At 39.8% G+C, this 17,860-nt stretch overlaps 1 protein-coding gene across 19 annotated transcripts in view; it reads left to right on the forward strand.

The window, feature by feature from the left end:
• Positions 1-17,860, forward strand: part of VPS13D (vacuolar protein sorting 13 homolog D) — a 273,955-nt gene that overhangs the window by 27,492 nt on the left and 228,603 nt on the right. For 18 of the 19 annotated variants that reach the window (XM_064281295.1, XM_064281302.1, XM_064281297.1 and 15 more), the window contains 6 exons: positions 365-535; positions 1,694-1,824; positions 3,415-3,547; positions 5,430-7,643; positions 8,971-9,122; positions 12,342-13,373. In XM_064281295.1, coding sequence (XP_064137365.1) covers positions 365-535; positions 1,694-1,824; positions 3,415-3,547; positions 5,430-7,643; positions 8,971-9,122; positions 12,342-13,373 — 3,833 coding nt within the window. Of the gene's footprint in view, positions 1-364; positions 536-1,693; positions 1,825-3,414; positions 3,548-5,429; positions 7,644-8,970; positions 9,123-12,341; positions 13,374-17,860 lie in introns of those variants that run through there. The other variant, XM_064281312.1, reaches the window with a different exon arrangement.

The raw sequence follows: 17,860 nt of genomic DNA on the forward strand, positions 1-17,860 counted from the left end.
GTTGTCACTGTATAAGAGGAAGTATGTCCCGTTCTGTGCCTAGTGGTTCTACTGTGTGAGTCCTGGTGCTCTCTCAGTTGAACTGTTACCCTGGTGTGTGACTGGGGCCAGTGCTAAACCTTGCAGGGCCTCTGGGTCCTTAGTTTCCATAGTGGGAGCAATTATACCACTTCAGTTTTCAGGATTTATATCAAAAATTAAAGAATCAGCGTTTATTAGGCTCTGTATAAAATGTGCATAATTGGGAACTAATTGGAAAATAATTTAGAAAATGCCTTTTTTCCAGAACTCCTCACAGTTCTGTTAAGAGTAAGGAAATTGTTTTTGCTGTGTTCCATTTTCTTTCTCCTCTTCCCTCCTTTAGCTGCTGATCGAAATGATCCAGTGTTTGAGATGCTATATGAGAGGAATCCAGCACACAGCCATTTTGAGAGGCGGCTGAATGTCAGCACAAGGCCCTTGAACATCATCTATAATCCCCAGGCTATTAAAAAAGTAGCTGACTTTTTCTACAAGGGAAAGGTTCATACCTCAGGTTAACTTTTTTGTTTGTTTACTCTTACGTTACCTTTTTAAAAAATTCTTTCTTGTCATTTCTAGTGTTCTGCACAAGGGTTATTATATGTTTGACTGACCTCGTAGTGATAGAAAAGGCCTGCGGAGAAAGTGGTAGGGTTTTCCTTAGTTATTATATCAAGGTGGCTATACTTTGCCATTTCTCCAAGAGAAATCAATGTTCTTAAGTATTTTCTCTTTCTTTGCCCCCCTATAGCAAGCACTTTAAAATATTTCCCATTCCATTAAACCGGTTGCCGTTAAGTTGATTCAGACTCATCGTGACCCCATGTGTGTGTCAGAGTCTAGAACTATGCTCCATAGGGTTTTCAACGGCTGATTTTTCAGAAGTAGGTGCCTCTGTGGACTCGAACTTCCAGCCTTTCTGTTAGCAGCTGAGTGTGTTAACCTTTGCACCACCCAGGTACCCCCCAGTTTCATTAGGGTGGTGGTTTCTTTGGCTACCCAGTGACCTTAGGAGAAACGTTCAAGAGTTTCCTTCTCAATGGTCTGTTTTACAAGCTCAGTGCCGCATTAATACTGCAAGGTTCTGAATATCGTTGTTTATGCCACCCCGTGTTCGCAAGGAAGACTGGAAACAGTGGGTGCAGAAAAAGTATTTTAATTGACAAAGAAATTATTAGAACAATATTACTTTCCTGAATGCATCCTTCTCCCTACCTCTTTTAACAAGCCATTTTACCTCTGGTTCAGTTTTTTAATCTTTTCACTTCAACAGTAGCCCTAAATGTCTTGGCTTCATTGTCCTGTCTCTAATAGACTATCAGAAGGCATTTCCTTCCAAATTCCATTTTTACTGCCAATGTAATGTCCTGACTTTTTAAGGAATTTGAAATATAATAGATTGGCATCTTTCAGAAATGGTTCAAGAAATTCTCCTAACTTAGGTACCCTTCCCTCACATACCTCCTTTCCCCACCATGGCTGTCGTGCACCATATTTGCCTCATTCCTGTTACCCTGTATGACGCCAGGTCATGTGGAGTAAGCAGCTATTGTTGTCACAGGTTGTTTTTTAGGTTTGATGGGAATTCTTGGTGAGAGTAGATGTTGCAGTGGTTTCTTCCACCCAGCCACTTGGAGAATGCTGATTCTCCTATATATTTCCACTCTTGCAGGTTTTGGTTATCAGTCTGAACTTGAATTGAGAGTGGCTGAAGCTGCCAGAAGACAATACAACAAACTAAAGATGCAGACCAAGGCTGAAATCCGACAAACTCTTGATCGTTTGCTAGTGGGTGATTTCATTGTAAGTGGGCATATATGTACTCATTTTGGGGTGAGGTAGGGATAGGCATTCTGTCTGTCAAGGGCTTTACCTACTACAGACAGGCATGCTTGCGTCAGTTATACTGATCAAGTCAACTGGAAATAGGAAATTCGTGTCAGCTAACAAAAAATAAAATCTCATGTCTTTTACAGTCAAGGTTTAATAAAAATGAACGACTAGATCAACAATCTTAGAACACTTTCAAGACTCACTTTTGTTCCATCTTCTAGATCTGATATTTTGTAGAAGTTTCACTTAAGAGCTTTCCATTTTTACTTAGCGTTATTGAAAGAAAAACAACTGGAATGATGCCCTAGTTTGTATTCCAGGGTACAGTGGTCACTTGATTAGCTGAAGTGAGACTGCCACAGACAGGGAGAGCCAGGAAATGTCTCACAGTCCACTAAAACAGTTTCTAACACTGTGGCATGGAGCTGCACTGCTTAGATGGAGCAATTAGAAGTAGCGTGGCTTCTTTTAGGCAGTGCCCACCAGCCACTCCGTGGGAGAAAGATGTGGCAGTCTGCTTCCAAAAAAATTATAGCCTTGGAAACCCTATGGGGCAGTTCTACTCTGTCCTGTAGGGTCGCTGGGAGTCGGAATTGACTCAGTAGCAACGGGTTTGAAGCCAGTTGTAAAAGTATAAGAGGTGGCAGAAGTTTTCAAAATGAAATACCCCCCAAAAAAACCAAACCCAGTGCCGTCGAGTTGATTCCGACTCATAGTGACCAGATAGGACAGAGTAGAACTGCCCCATGGAGTTTCCAAGGAGCACCTGGTGGATTCGAACTGCCAACCCTTTGGTTAGCAGCTGTAGAACTTAACCACTACGCCACCAGGGTTTCCACAATGAAATACTTAGGAATATGTTATATGGGGTGGAGAATTAGTCCTGTGTTTTATCTTGGGGTGTTTATGTGAGTGTGTTTGTTGTTTGTGTGTTTCAACACAAATTACAACAATTAGTAGTATTCTCTTGTTAATCTTACACAAAAGAGGTTTCTTTTTGATAATGTTAGATAAATCAGCTTTGACTGCATATATACAATTTAGGCAGTTTTAGTTGCAGGGAAGAACAACGAGCAAATTCATGAATTGGAGTGCTGTATTTCAAAAGTCAAGGTTTATATTTTTCACTAAGGTATTTTGGCATGAAAATTAATGGTTACCAATATCCATAAATAAATAAAACTTATTTGGGTTTATACAAATTTATTTGAATTCATACTTTCTGTAATACTTTAAAGTTTTAAACTTTTTAAGTTAGAAACAAGATCCTTCTTAAACTATGGACTATCACAATCAAAGCACAGACAATGTCCCAAATCAGTAATTTGATAACTTTTTCTCCCTGCTTCAGACATTTGCCTGTGGTAATGTCTTTAATCCTCAAGCATTTGAATCTACTTCCATTTCAGACTTCTTGCTCTGATACCACAGACCGTTAAATCATTCTGTAATCCTAGCCGTGGCTTTCAGGAAAGCTTGAGCCCCACTGGTAAGGCTATTTAGTTTTAGCAGTTACAGTTAAATATTATTTAATTGTAGTTTATTCTTATTTTTTTACAGGAAGAAAGTAAGCGGTGGAGTGTGCGACTAGATATTTCTGCCCCTCAGGTGATATTTCCCGATGATTTCAAATTCAAGAATCCCGTGTTAGTTGTTGTGGATCTAGGAAGAATGTTACTGACAAATACCCAAGGTATAGTGTGAATGCGGAGTAATGAAAACATGTTGGTAGATGCATCTGTCTATCTATGCTTAACTAAATAAAGCTTGAAAAAGGGTTTATGTAATATTTTTAACACTAAAGTTAGTTTATTACTTCTTTAATAATAACTTTATTGAGGTATAATTCCCATATCATAACGTTCACCCTTTTAAAGTGTACAATTCAGTTATTTTGGCATAATTGATAGAGTTTTGCAACTATCATCAGTATATAATTCCAGACATTTTCTTCACCCGAAAAATAAACAGTCGCTCTACCTTTCCTCACTCCCAGCCCCTGGCAACCACTAATCTATTTTCTCTCTCTATGGGTTTGCTTCTTCTGGACTTTCCATATGAATTGGAATCATAATATATGGTCTGTTGTGACTGACTTCCTTCACTTGGCATCACGTTTTCAGGATTGTCCGTTTGTAGCATGAATCAGTACTTTCTTTTTATGGCTGAATAGTATTACATCATATAGATACACCACATTTTATTTATCCATTCATCAGTTGATAGACATTTGGGTAGTTTCCACCTTTTGATTATTATGAATAATGCTGCTATGAACATTCATGTCTAGTTTTTATATGGACAAATGTTTTCAGTTATCTTGGGTATATATCTAGTAGGAGTGGAATTATTGGGTCATATAGTAACTTTATGTTTAAAATTTTGAGAAATTACCTGTTTCCCGAAACAGCCGCACCATTTTATAACCTCTACAGTCTCACCAGCAATATGTTAATGTTTCAGTTTCTCCACATCCTCACCAACACTGGTCTGTCTTTTTTATTACAGCTATCTTAGTAGTGTGAAGTGGTATCTCATTGTGGCTTTTATTTGTATTTTTAGGAAACATTCTGTATTTTAATAAACACTATTCCCCAGTACTTAATTTCAGGAATGGAGACTTAATCTATTTGCTATTTAGGGGAAAACATAAAAAGAGACTCCTACAAGATAATTTCATAACAGTTATTAGATCCAAAAAGTATGCATTGTTTACCTTGAGACGAGAGGGAAGAAGAGAGGATTCATGGGTAAAAGAAATTGAGGAAGCTTATCAAATAATCCAAACCTTATCTTACGTCACTGAGAAGATCTGAAAGGGAAGAAGGGGGTGGAGGACTTGAGAAGGAATGGAAATGTTTGGTGCTAAGGGGAATGATAAAAGGAAATTTGATTGGCGTAAAAGGATCACACAACTTCAGAAAGCACCTGCTTCGATTTATAAAATATAAACATGTAACATACTTAGGTGACAGAAATTAGTGACGTGCTTTTGCTGTTGTGTCAGCACTGCTTGGCTGTAGAAGAGAGGAGCTAAGCGTGGACTCTGGACCTCGAAAAGTGACACATTGAGCAGTTACTGCTTGCGAAGCACAGATTTCCGCAGGAGAGATACTGTGTTGAGTAAGACAGCTGAGACTGCTGTTCTCTTGAAACATTCTAGTGTGGGAAACAAAATGGACACATAGACAAACAGAGGAAACAATGAACAAATAGATAATTATATAGAGCCATGTAGGAGGGATTGGGCTTGTGGCAGTGCGGCTCCTATGGTGGCAGAGCAGCTTTGGGCAGCAGGCTGGTGGTTTCCCCACCCTGATGTGTTCATATGTCAGTGGGTCGCCAGCCTTTTTCATGTTCGTATATTTTCACTTTTTGTGTTTTGATTTCCAAATTAATAGATAAAGTCACAGTGAATAACTGGTAGAAGAAAGAATATTATACTTAGAGTTATCATCTAGTTTTTTTTTAGATGGCTCTGGTTGATAATTCTACTTTTCTTAATCATGACATTAAAGGAAAGAGGAAGGAAAGAGCAGGCATATACTTTGAATCTTTTCTGTTTTTATCCACAGATGACTCCAAGAGGAAGAGCGGGGATGGGTCAGCATCTGAAGAGAATCAATTTAGTGATGATGAATACAAGACCCCTCTTGCCACACCTCCTAATACCCCACCTCCTGAGACAAGCAGCAGTAGTGGAGAGAAGACACCTCCATTTTCGGGAGTTGAATTCAGTGAAGAACAGCTTCAGGCACATTTAATGAGCACAAAGATGTACGAGAGGTACTCCCTGTCGTTTATGGACCTCCAGATCATGGTTGGACGAGTGAAAGACAATTGGAAGCACGTCCAGGATATTGATGTGGGGCCAACTCATGTGGTAGAGAAATTCAATGTTCATCTACAGTTAGAACGCCGATTGATTTATACTTCAGATCCCAAATACCCAGGAGCAGTGCTCTCAGGCAACTTACCAGACTTAAAGATCCACATCAATGAAGATAAAATATCCGCTCTCAAGAATTGCTTTTCTCTTTTGACCTCCTCAGAAATGAAGACTTCTGACACTCAGATTAAAGAGAACATTTTTACCCAAGAGGCACAGCGGGGAAGTTTGCAAGACTCGGTAATGAATTTAACCCAGAGCATTGTGATGTTGGAGCAGCACACCCGGGAGGTCCTGGTGGAGTCACAGCTCCTCCTTGCTGAATTTAAAGTTAACTGTATGCAGCTTGGCGTTGAGAGCAATGGCCGGTATATTTCTGTGCTCAAGGTATTTGGTACCAATGCTCACTTTGTGAAGAGGCCTTATGATGCTGAAGTCTCCCTAACTGTTCATAGTCTACTCCTGGTGGATACCATGCAGACATATGGTGCCGATTTTGACCTTTTGATGGCTTCACACAAGAACTTGAGTTTTGATATTCCAACAGGAAGCCTCCGGGATAGCCGGGCCCAGTCCCCTGTCTCTGGACCCAGTGTGGCCCACTTAACCGATGCAGCCGCACTGAATGATCGATCAGCTGCTAGTGTTTCACTTGACAGAATTCTCACCAAAGAACAAGAGTCCCTCATTAAATTGGAGTATCAGTTTGTGAGTTCAGAGTGTCCATCGATGAATTTGGACAGCACTCTTCAGGTGATATCATTACAAGTGAATAATTTGGATATTATTCTGAATCCAGAGACAATTGTAGAACTGATTGGTTTTCTTCAGAAATCTTTCCCCAAGGAAAAAGATGATTTGAGTCCTCAGCCTTTAATGACTGATTTTGAAAGGAGCTTTAGGGAACAAGGAACTTATCAATCTACATATGAACAGAACACTGAGGTTGCGGTGGAAATCCATAGGCTTAACTTACTGCTCCTTCGGACAGTGGAAATGGCAAACGGAGAGAAATACGGCAGAAAAATTGCAACCGCAAGTATAGGTGGCACCAAAGTTAACGTGTCAATGGGTAGCACATTTGATGTGAATGGCTCCCTTGGCTGTTTGCAGCTTATGGATTTGACACAAGAGAATGTTAAAAACCAATATGTTGTCAGCATTGGGAATTCCATAGGCTATGAAAATATCATCAGTGACATTGGCTACTTTGAATCTGTATTTGTCAAAATGGAAGATGTAGCCCTCACTGAAGCTTTGAGTTTTACATTTGTTGAGAAATCTAAACAGGAGTGTATTCTCAACCTCAAGATGGCTTCCTTGCATTATAACCACTCTGCTAAATTTTTGAAGGAGTTGACATTATCCATGGATGAGCTGGAGGAAAATTTTAGAAGTATGCTGAAAAGTGCAGCCACCAAGGTCACCACAGTACTAGCTACCAAAACCGCTGAGTACAGCGAGATGATATCACTCTTTGAAACTCCCAGGAAGACTCGGGAGCCTTTTATCTTAGAAGAAAATGAGATCTATGAGTTTGGCCTAGCCGCATCTCATTCTGACACCGTGAAGCTCATCTTGAACATAAACATTGAATCGCCAGTTGTTTCTATCCCTCGGAAGCCTGGGAGTCCTGAGTTGTTGGTAGGACACTTGGGACAGATAGTCATCCAGAATTTTGTGACAGAAGATGATGAGTCCAGAAATGACCGTCTGCAAGTGGAAATCAAAGATATTAAACTATATTCTTTGAATTGCTCCCAGCTGGCAGGCAGAGAGGGTCCTGGGTCTGAAGGAAGCCGGGCAGTTTGGCCTCCTTCTGGGTCTGCCAGTGTCAGTAGTCAGGAGGAAACTCCTTTCACCCGCCATGATTTCTTTGAGTCTTTGCATAGAGGTCAAGGTGAGGAGCGTGACTCTTTTCTTTCATTTTGTTTAAAGATTTCAAACTCCAGCTCACATAGTACTTGGCTTAAAACACCAACACTAACAAAAAACTTTTCTTTTTAAAATTATCCCCAGTTAATATTTAAGAAACCAAAACGGAAGTTTTTAATAGAATGCTTCATATAGAGTAGGCTGGTATGTTTTCGGCTTGTTTTATTTCATGCCATATTTGGCAGAATAAGACTTTCTTTGAAATCTGGTGAGTGCTCACCTTGAGAGATGCTTTAGTGAATGAATTCTCTTGGAGTACTGTATATGGTCAAATATATCTTGTCTTTTTGTTCTTGAGTTGTAGACTTTTCCTAGTTAAATACTGTAGCCCAAGGCCCCTGGAGAGATGGATGTAAACAGAATAAGAAATTTAGTCTGTGGATGTTATGTTTTCCTTTCGATATTCTTCCGTCTTGTTTCTTAATGGGTTAATCCAAGGTTCTAGGAATAGAATGCTTGTGTTTGTGTCCTGGATCTGAATAGCTAAAACCAAACAGTTCAGCCTGTTACTTCTCGGAATTCACAGAAATCAGGTATACCTTAGAGCATGACTTTATTTATTGGTAGAGAAATTAATGTCTTTGAGAACTAATCCTTCTGTGTTTCTTAGGTGTTAATTCACTCTGATTCATTTACATACCGAAGGATTGCTTTCTCTGCTTGGGATAAAAGTTGTTCACATGGAAACCTATATCATCCTTGATTCTCATTTAGGCTCGATGAAAAGGGAAAATATTATATCTGGAAGTTAGATAAGTATGAGCAATTTGATTTGGAAAATGGCATCTTGAAAGGCTAAGAGAAGTTTAATATAGACCATGGCCTGGATTAATATTTACCACATCACATTTTGAAGCCACCAGATGCAATGTGTTATGAAAATATTTTTGTGTGTGTGTGTAAATTTACCTTGTAGCTCTGCTTGCTATGAATTTTGGTTTTGGGGTAGACATCGAAGTCTATACTCAGCCATAGACCCCAGGTGCCAGAATCAGCTGCCCTCCCAGGCTAAGAGTAATCCATGGGTTCTGTTTTAGGTACTCTACACTTAATCAGGAAACCCTGGTAGCGCAGTGGTTAAGAGCTACAGCTGCTAACCAAAAGATCAGCTGTTTAAATCCACCAGGCACTCCTTGGAAACCCTATGGAGGCGGTTCTACTCTGGCCTATAGGGTCGCTATGAGTTGGAATTGACTCGACAGCAATGGGTTATGGTTATTACGGGTTACACTTAATTAGCAATATCGAAGCAAGTAGTATTTACCGTCTGTCATTCCTCTCTACCGTGCCAGCTTTTCACATCCTGAACAACACCACCATCCAGTTTAAACTGGAGAAGATCCCTATAGAGAGGGAATCGGAATTGACTTTCTCCCTTAGTCCAGACGACCTGGGAACTTCTAGCATCATGAAGATTGAAGGGAAATTTGTTAATTCAGTTCAGGTAAAAACCTTGTGGATTTTCATTTTTTCAAATGACTGTATTAAAACAAAATGCCTGGCCTCGTTATGATTAATTCCATTAGGTCAGAAACTACTGTGTATCACAAAGAGGTTTTGAACCCCGCCAATGAATAGTGGATATGTGCATGTTCTGGCAAAGATTCAAATTGACTTGATATGGGAAGCATGTGCACTTGCTATGCAAACGGCACATAGTTTGAGTCATTGAACTTTTAGTGTGAAGGTTAGGCTAGTGAAGTACCAATTGAGCTACTCAGATTTGGAAGCTCTTTCTGTAAGCGTCATTTTGTTTTATTTGGCTTCCCTCCGTTTGTCTACTTCTTAGGGTTTGTATACTACCTATGAAAAGTTTGGCTCACTCTCTTAACTTACATCCCACCTGCTGTGGGATTACATGTTGAAGGCATTTTCTAACATGGAGGGCATTAGAATAGAAGTTTGTTCAGTTTTGATCATGACCTTGGACCAGTCATTTATGTTCCTTTTTTCTTAGTCTACATCTAGAATTACTAATCTCTTCTTCCACTAAGAGATAATATGAGAGAATATAAGATTATATATATATACACACGTGGACATGTACATATACATATATACACGTACATACATACACTTACATACATACATATATACATATACATATACACATACGGTGGTTAAGAGATCGGCTGCTATCCCAAAGATTGGCAGTTCGAATTCACCAGCCATTCCTTGGAGACCCTGTGGGGCAGTTCTGCTCTGTCCTATAGGGTTGCTATGAGTCAGAATTGACTCGACAGCAACAGTTTTTTATATATGTGTGTATTATATATAATATATAGTACATATTTTATATATATTATGTACTCTAGTTGGAAGGAAATAAATTCAAAGAGACATCATTAATGCATATTATTATTGCTGATAGTTTGAATAAACTTGGAATCCCTTTATTGTGTCATTGTATCCCTGGAGAATTAGTCTTGTTAGCCTTCTTCATGTTGTAGGGAAGAGGGGCAAGTTGTTTAGAGGAAGAAGGCAGAGCCTTAATTCCATTGCAGTTCAGAAACAACGGAAATTATTATTTAAAAAGTCAGAGTCTCTCTTTCCCAGGAGGATGTAATTCTTATCAAATTTTTGACATACTTGGCCCAGCCTATGAAATAATCTGATAATCTGACCTATCGACAGGTCCTTTCGAGAGGGAATTAGTCCTGCCCGCTTTGAAGTGAAATGGGCCAGGATAGGAATTTCTTTTGCGTGTATATGTTTGTAGTATGTGTGTTTGTGTGTGGCAGGTATGTGTATGTGCATACATCTGTCATTCTGTTTCCTTCAAAAGTTTGAGTTTTCCTGATTTAACAGGGCATTAAACTGTGCATTATAACATTATACATAAATTATAAAAGAGCAAGGACAGGCAGGCTATTAGGAGAGTGGACCCTAGTCTTAGGGAGAAATTGATCACTGGTCTGTTTCTAAGAGCGGCTCTGGAGTAACCCAGGAGTGCTGCTAATGGATGTGTCCCTCTTGATATCAGTTCCTGCTGTGGGTCTCTGAGTGAGGAGCTTTCCCCAAAGATTTCGCTCTGCAGGCTTAGCTTTCACCTCATCCGCAGCGGCTTCTAGAATGAGTTTCCTACATCAAATCTAGCAGATAATATGAATTCTGTTGTATTATATTGACTTATTCTTTTGGTTACCATTGACTTACTGTTGTTTTTGTTGAAACTATTTCTTAAAAAATTTTTTTTATTATGAAAAACTTTAGGCATACACAAAAGTAGAATAGTCTAACGAATCTATGTACCCATCACTCAGATTCAACAGTTATCAAGATTTGGCCACATTTGTTTCATCCATCTATTTATTTATTTATTTTTCTCCTTGGTGAAATATTTTAAGGCAAATTGCAGACCTCATTCCATCCTTCCCCCTTTATATTTAGAATGTATCTCTAAAAACTATCTGCATTTTATTCTATAACCAAAGTGCTATTATCATGCCTTACAAAATTAATGAAGATTCCTCGGCGTGTAAATTTTAATCCATCTTCCAATTTCAGAGATGTTTTTGATTGTCTTCACAAATGTCTTTTTACTTCTGGTTTGTTTGAATCAGATCCAAACAAGGCCCACATGTTGCGTTTGGATGATCTGTATTTTAGGTCTTTATTAATCTAAATTCCTTCTTGTTTTTCTCCTCATGCCATTATTTCGTTGTGGTACCTGTCTCATTTGCCCGGTGGAATGTCCCACATTCCGGATTTGGCTGTTTGTGATGTCATACAACTTGTTCCCCTGTATTTCCTGTAAACTGTAACACAGTGCTACAGGTTTAAGTAGATTTAGGTTCTTTTTTTCTTTTTGTTTTTTGGCTTGAACACCTCCAAGGTGCTGCAGTTGCCTCTGTTAGGAGGTACATAACCTCTAGTTGTCTCTCAGTAATGCCAGCACTGATTGTTGTGTTCAGGTGGCAAGAGCCTGATCCCTCCATTGTGAAATTCCCTGTCCGTCATTCACCTGATAGTGTACCCACTGATGAATTTTGTCAGAATAAATTATTTAGTTAAGGGTTACAGAATGGTCACTTTCTAATTCTGTCATTATCTCCACATTAATTGGTTGGAATCCTGTGAAAAACTACCCTTGAGTAAATTAATTAAAAAAAAAAAAAACTTGTCTGGAAATATTTTTAATAAGAAACTGTAACTAAAGAAAAAGTAAGGAGAAAGGAAACATAAGTAGTAACAAATCATCATTATCATCTTTAAAAAGTACTACTTCTTTGTTTAGTAGTGCTCATAGGTTGTTAAACTAATTGACGGTGATCAGCCAGTTTTAGATCCCTTGAGTTTCGTTTCCCATTTCTATGGTGTAACCATGTTAGATGTTTGGCAGTATTCCTTTCAATTTCTGCAATCGTTTTTGTAACTTTGAAAGAGTGACTTTGCTGATTCAGCCATATAATCAACAGCATTTATTGAACACTGATTGTGTACAGAATATTCTGTGAGGTGCTGGAGGAGGGCTTGTGAATAGAAGTGGGACAGAGAGAGATAAGGACAGAAGAGAGAAACCAAAGAGATAGTCTTTGTTATCAACTAACTTGTAACTTGGTGGAGAACACCACAAAAATCAGCTTTGAAAATTTATGGGCAGTGCATCTGAGGGCAATTAATAATAGTAGTGGAATAACTGAATTTTTCTCTTTGAATACAGGTGGTGTTAGCAAAGCATGTGTATGAGCAGGTATTACAGACGCTGGACAATCTTGTGTATAGTGAAGATCTGAATAAGTTTCCAGTCAGTGCTACCGCCTCACCTTGCCCTCATTCTCCTCTGCCTTCCCTCAGTTCCAGTGGAGAGCCTTCTGTTGAAAGGAAGGAGAATGGGTTGTTCAGCCACTCCAGCCTTTCTAACTCTTCTCAAAAGTCCTTGTCTGTGAAGGAAGTCAAATCCTTCACCCAGATTCAAGCCAACTTTTGTATATCAGAGCTTCAAGTTCAGCTAAGTGGAGATTTGACTTTGGGGGCCCAGGGTCTTGTGAGCTTAAAGTTTCAGGATTTTGAGGTGGAATTCAGTAAAGACCATCCTCAGACTTTATCCATTCAGATTGCACTGCGCTCTCTCCTGATGGAAGATTTATTGGAGAAAAATCCAGATTCCAAGTATAAGAACCTGATGGTGTCTCGGGGAGCCCCTAAGCCATCTAGTTTAGCACAGAAAGAATACCTTTCTCAGTCTTGCCCTTCGGTATCCAATGCGGAGTATCCTGATATGCCTCGGTCTCTCCCTTCTCACATGGAAGAAGCTCCTAATGTTTTTCAGTTATACCAAAGGCCCACCTCTGCATCACGGAAAAAGCAAAAGGAAGTCCAAGACAAGGACTATCCCTTAACTCCACCACCTTCTCCAACAGTAGATGAGCCCAAGATACTTGCTGGGAAGAGTAAATTTGATGATTCCTTGGTCCACATCAATATATTCATGGTGGATAAGAAACACCCAGAATTTTCTTCCAGTTACAGCCGAGTTAACCGGAGCATTGATGTTGATTTTAACTGCTTGGATGTTCTGATCACACTGCAAACCTGGGTTGTGATACTAGATTTTTTTGGAATTGGCTCCACTGCAGACAACCATGCAATGAAGGCGCCGGCTGAGGATATCTTACAAAACGTGAAGTCAGAGTCAAATGCTTTGACAGAGTCTGAACTTCAGGATCCAGTTAACACCAAGCTAGATCTCAAGGTATCAGTTCCCTTTGGCTCCTTTAAATTCTAAGGGTGAATTTTGGGTTTGGTTATTTAAACGCTAGCTGTGAAATGGCAAGAGTAGTAGTAGCGCTGTCAGAACCTTTTAACTTCAGGTAGGGTAGTGTGACCTCAAAATCAGCCCGAGGTTGATCCCTGTGAGGTGGAGGTCAGACATACTTCCATTCTTCAATCTTTTTACCAATTCTGATACCAGCATCCCTCCTGTGGCGCTCTTTCCTTCTCAGCTGGATTCTATAATCTGTTGTGATGGCCACACAGAACTCACATACCATACTTACAGTTAAGTGGTTTATTATGGAAGTCACAGGGTCAACTTGGGGTCATGATCAGCAGGCTACCACTCAGGATCAGGATCATGAGTCATGTAGGGAAAGTCTCCCTTCTTCATTGCAGGACAGCTGTCTGAGTCGTGCAAGTGTTTCTCTCTCTCTCTCAAGGACAGGCCTCCTCTTGGCCCCTTAAGGACAGGTTCCTTTCAGCTCCCTCAGAATAGGCTTCTGTTGGCCCTGCTGTCTGTCACCACTGGCTCTGCTATCACCATCTTAAGTGTTACAGCCCTTGACATGTGTTGTAGGTCTTTCAGGAAGTTCCTTGCTTCCTCTCTCTGCTTCGTTTCTCTTCCTTCTGTTTCTACCTGTTCTCTTCCTGCTTTTTTCTGTCTGAAAAACCTCTGTGAGGTTGGCTGCTTATATGCACAACCCTTCATCAATTTCAAGGCATGCCCAGCGGGGAGGCCACAAACGGACCAATACCTTCTCGGTAGGCCACGGGTACTTCATTTGCACATTAGGCTGTAGTCACTATGTTTGCATAGTCTGTTGACCAATCCCTGCAAAGTGCATACCAATCACAGGGCAGGTTGCAGCGCAGGACCAGCCGAAAGGTAGGAAAACCAAATTGTTTACAGCTTACCCAGGAAATGTCAATCAACCTGGACAAGGGTAACAAACCTGGGATAGAAAACTAAGGCAAAGGTAACTCCTCAGGGCTTAAGGGAAAAATCTCTCAAGCGGTTTTTCCAAAGAACGGAGGCAAAAGGTCACCTAAAGGAACTCATTTCACCACACTCGCATTTTACTTACATTCTGGAAAACAGCTCTTGTTAGCAGGGGAGCTATATAGTCTTCTGGGTGTGTGTTGTAAGAGGGTAGACATTAATGTTTTAGAAAAGTTTTCAGGGTAAATCCATTTGGAGTCAGGGGAAAAATGGTTTAAGTAACTTCTCTTTCCTTTAGGCTATATTAATTCAATGGAACTACTTGACTTTCCTGAGCCTTATCTCATAAATAAATGAAATAATGTATGTATACCTGTTGCTGTCCAGTCAACCGACTCATAGCGACCTCATAGAACAGAGTAGAACTGCCCCATAGGGTTTCCAAGGAGCAGCTGATGGATTTGAACTGCTAACCTTTTGGTTTGTAGCAGAACTCTTATAGCACCTAGCATAGTACCCAGTACATGGTAGCTACTTTAAAATATGGGTTTTATTGTTGTTTCTTTTTGTTATCTTTGAACATTTCTGGCTTTCATTGACTGCAACAGTGTAGCTGTTAGGAATGGAGTCTAAAAAGTTAAACTGCCTTGGGTTTGAATCCTGGCATTTTCACTGTAACCATGTAGCTATGTGGCCTTAACCTCTTTCTTCTCATTTTCTTAGTAAACTGGGGATGATAAATGGTATCAACATCCTAGGTCGTTGTGAGGATTCAGTGAGAGCGTACGTAAGATCTATGCTCTGAGCCTTGAATTCGTTACTTGAAACATCTAAATGGGTATTCCGTCAATTCTTAGAACTTTGTTTTTTGCCAATGCCTTCAGTGCAGCTTGGACTTCTTCCTTTGGTTCCATTGGTTCCTGACCATATGCTATCTCCTGAAATGGTTGATGGTCGACCAATTCTTTCTGGTACAGTGACTCTGTATTCCTTCCATCTGCTTTTGTTGCTTTGTGCGTTCAGTATTTTGCCCATCGAATCCTTCACTGTTGCAACTAGAGGCTTGAATTTTTTCTTCAGTTCTTTCAGTTTGAGAAATGCTGAGTGTGTTCTTCCCTTTTCGTTTTCTAACTCCAGGTCTTTGTACATCTCGTTATAATGCTTTACTTTATCTTTTTGAGCTGCCCTTTGAAATCTTCGGTTCAACTTTTATTTCATCATTTCTTCCATTTGCTTTAGCTATTCTACGTTCAAGAAAAAGCAAGTTTCAGAGTCTCTTCTGACATCCATTTTGGTCTTTTTTTTTCTCTTCTGTCTTTTTAATGACCTTTTGCTTTCTTCACATATGGTGCCCTTCATGTCACCCTACAACTCATCTGGTCTTCAGTCATTAGTGTTCAATGCATCAAATCTCTTCTTGACATGGTCTCTAAATTCTGGTGGAATACACTCAAGATTGTACTTTGGCTCTTGTGGGCTTGTTTTAATTTTCTTCAGCTTCAACTTGAACTTGCACATGAGCAGTTGATGGCTCCTGACCATGTTCTGACTGATGATATTGAGCTTCTCCATCATCTCTTTCCACAGATGTAGTTGATTTGATTCCTGTATATTCCATCCAGCAAAGTCCACTTGTATAGGTGCCATTTATGTTGCTGAGAAAAGGTATTTCCAAGAAATAAGTCATTGGTCTTACAGAATTCTATCATGAGATCTCTTCTGTTGTTTCTATCACCAAGGCCATATTTTCCAACTACCAACCCTTCTTCATTGCCACCTTTCGAATTCCAATCACTGGTAATTATCAATGCATCTCGATTACATGTTTGATCAATTTCGGACTGCAGAAGTTAGTAAAAATCTCCAATTTTTTTATCTTTAGCATTAGTGGCTGGTGAGTAAATTTGAATAATAGTTGTATTAACTCGTCTTCCTTGTAGGTTTATGAATATTATCCTTTCAATGACAGTGTTTTATTACAGGACAGATCTTGAAATGTTGTTTTTGACAATGTTCAATTGTTCCTCTTCAATTTGTCATTCCTGGCGTAGTAGATCCTATGATTTTCCTTTTCAAAATGGCCAATACCAGTCCCTTTCAGCTCATTAATGCCTAGAATATCGATCTTCAAGCATTCCACTTCATTTTTGACAACTTCCAATTTTCCTTGATTCACACTTCGTACTTCCACATTCCGTTTATTAATGGGTGTTTGCAGCTGTTTCTTCTCATTTGAGTCATGCCATGTCAGCAAATGAAGGTCCTGAAAGCTTGACTCCATCCGCATCATTCAGGTCGACTCTACTTTGGGGGGGCAGCTCTTCCCCAGTTGTATTTTGAGTGCCTTCTAACCTGAGGGGCTCATCTTTCAGTGGTATATCAGACAATGTTCCTCTGCTATCCATAAGGTTTCCAGTGGCCAGCTTTTTCAGAAGTAGATCGCCAGGTCCTTCTTCCCAGTCTGTCTTCGTCTAGAAGCTTTGCTGAAACCTGTCCACCATGGGTGACCCTGTTGGTGTTTGAAATACTGGTGGCATAGCTTTAAGCATCACAGCAGTATGCAAGCCACCACAGTAGGACCAACTGACAGATGAGTGGTAGAAATTAAAAAGATTCCTTGGTATTATGTAATACCCACCAGTCCATAATTAGAGTTCCCTGATTGTCTCAAAAATGCCTCTTTACTATTGACTTTTAGAGGAACCAACAGTGAAGGAAACTTCTTCCCTTTGGTCTCCACAATTCAGTGGAATACTTAGCTTTTCTGAGCCATCATTTCCTCATCTACAGAATGAGAAGATTTAAAGTGATGTGTGAATCCTTTGAACTGGGGTTCAAACAAGGTTCACAAGTTGCATTTGCTGTCATGTCTCTTAAATCTCCTTCAGTTAAAGTAATCCAGCATTTCCTCCCTCTTCTCTCCCCTATGCAGTCCGCTTATTGCAGAAACTGGGGTAGTGTCTGGTAAAGTGTCCACTATTCTGGATTTGTTTCTTGGTTTCCCGTGGTGCCATTTGACTTCTTCCTCTATCCTCTGTATTTTTAGAAATGAAAGTTAGTTCTGGAGACTTGATTCAGGTTCAGCTTTTTAGTAAGAACAACTCATAGGTGGTGCTGAGTGCTTTCCATTGAGTCACAGCAGGAGGCACAGACCTTGTGGCTATCCCACTTTTGGTGACACTTAAAGTGATGCTAAGAGTGAGTTCGGGTAGGTGGTGAGAGCCTGATTTCTCTAAACAAGGCATTTTTAAACCTTTGATGATTAAATGACTAGAGGTTTTTATTTCCTCGCTCTGTGATGGCCTCCTTGCCTTGAAATCCTTCTGTAGTCTATGTCAAAAAGCTTTCCACCGGGGAACCTCCCTGTGGCACTAGAGTGACCACAATGACCAAGGTCATTGATCCAATAATCTCCTTTTTTTCTTCAGGCTTCCTTGACAAATATTTTCCTCCTATTATTTTCTCTCCTTCTTATCCCATCTTTTTTTGTCCCAGTTATTCATTCATCAAACATTTACTGAGTA

Source organism: Loxodonta africana, chromosome 3 (genome assembly GCF_030014295.1).
Source record: "Loxodonta africana isolate mLoxAfr1 chromosome 3, mLoxAfr1.hap2, whole genome shotgun sequence".
NCBI classification, from domain to species: domain Eukaryota; kingdom Metazoa; phylum Chordata; class Mammalia; order Proboscidea; family Elephantidae; genus Loxodonta; species Loxodonta africana.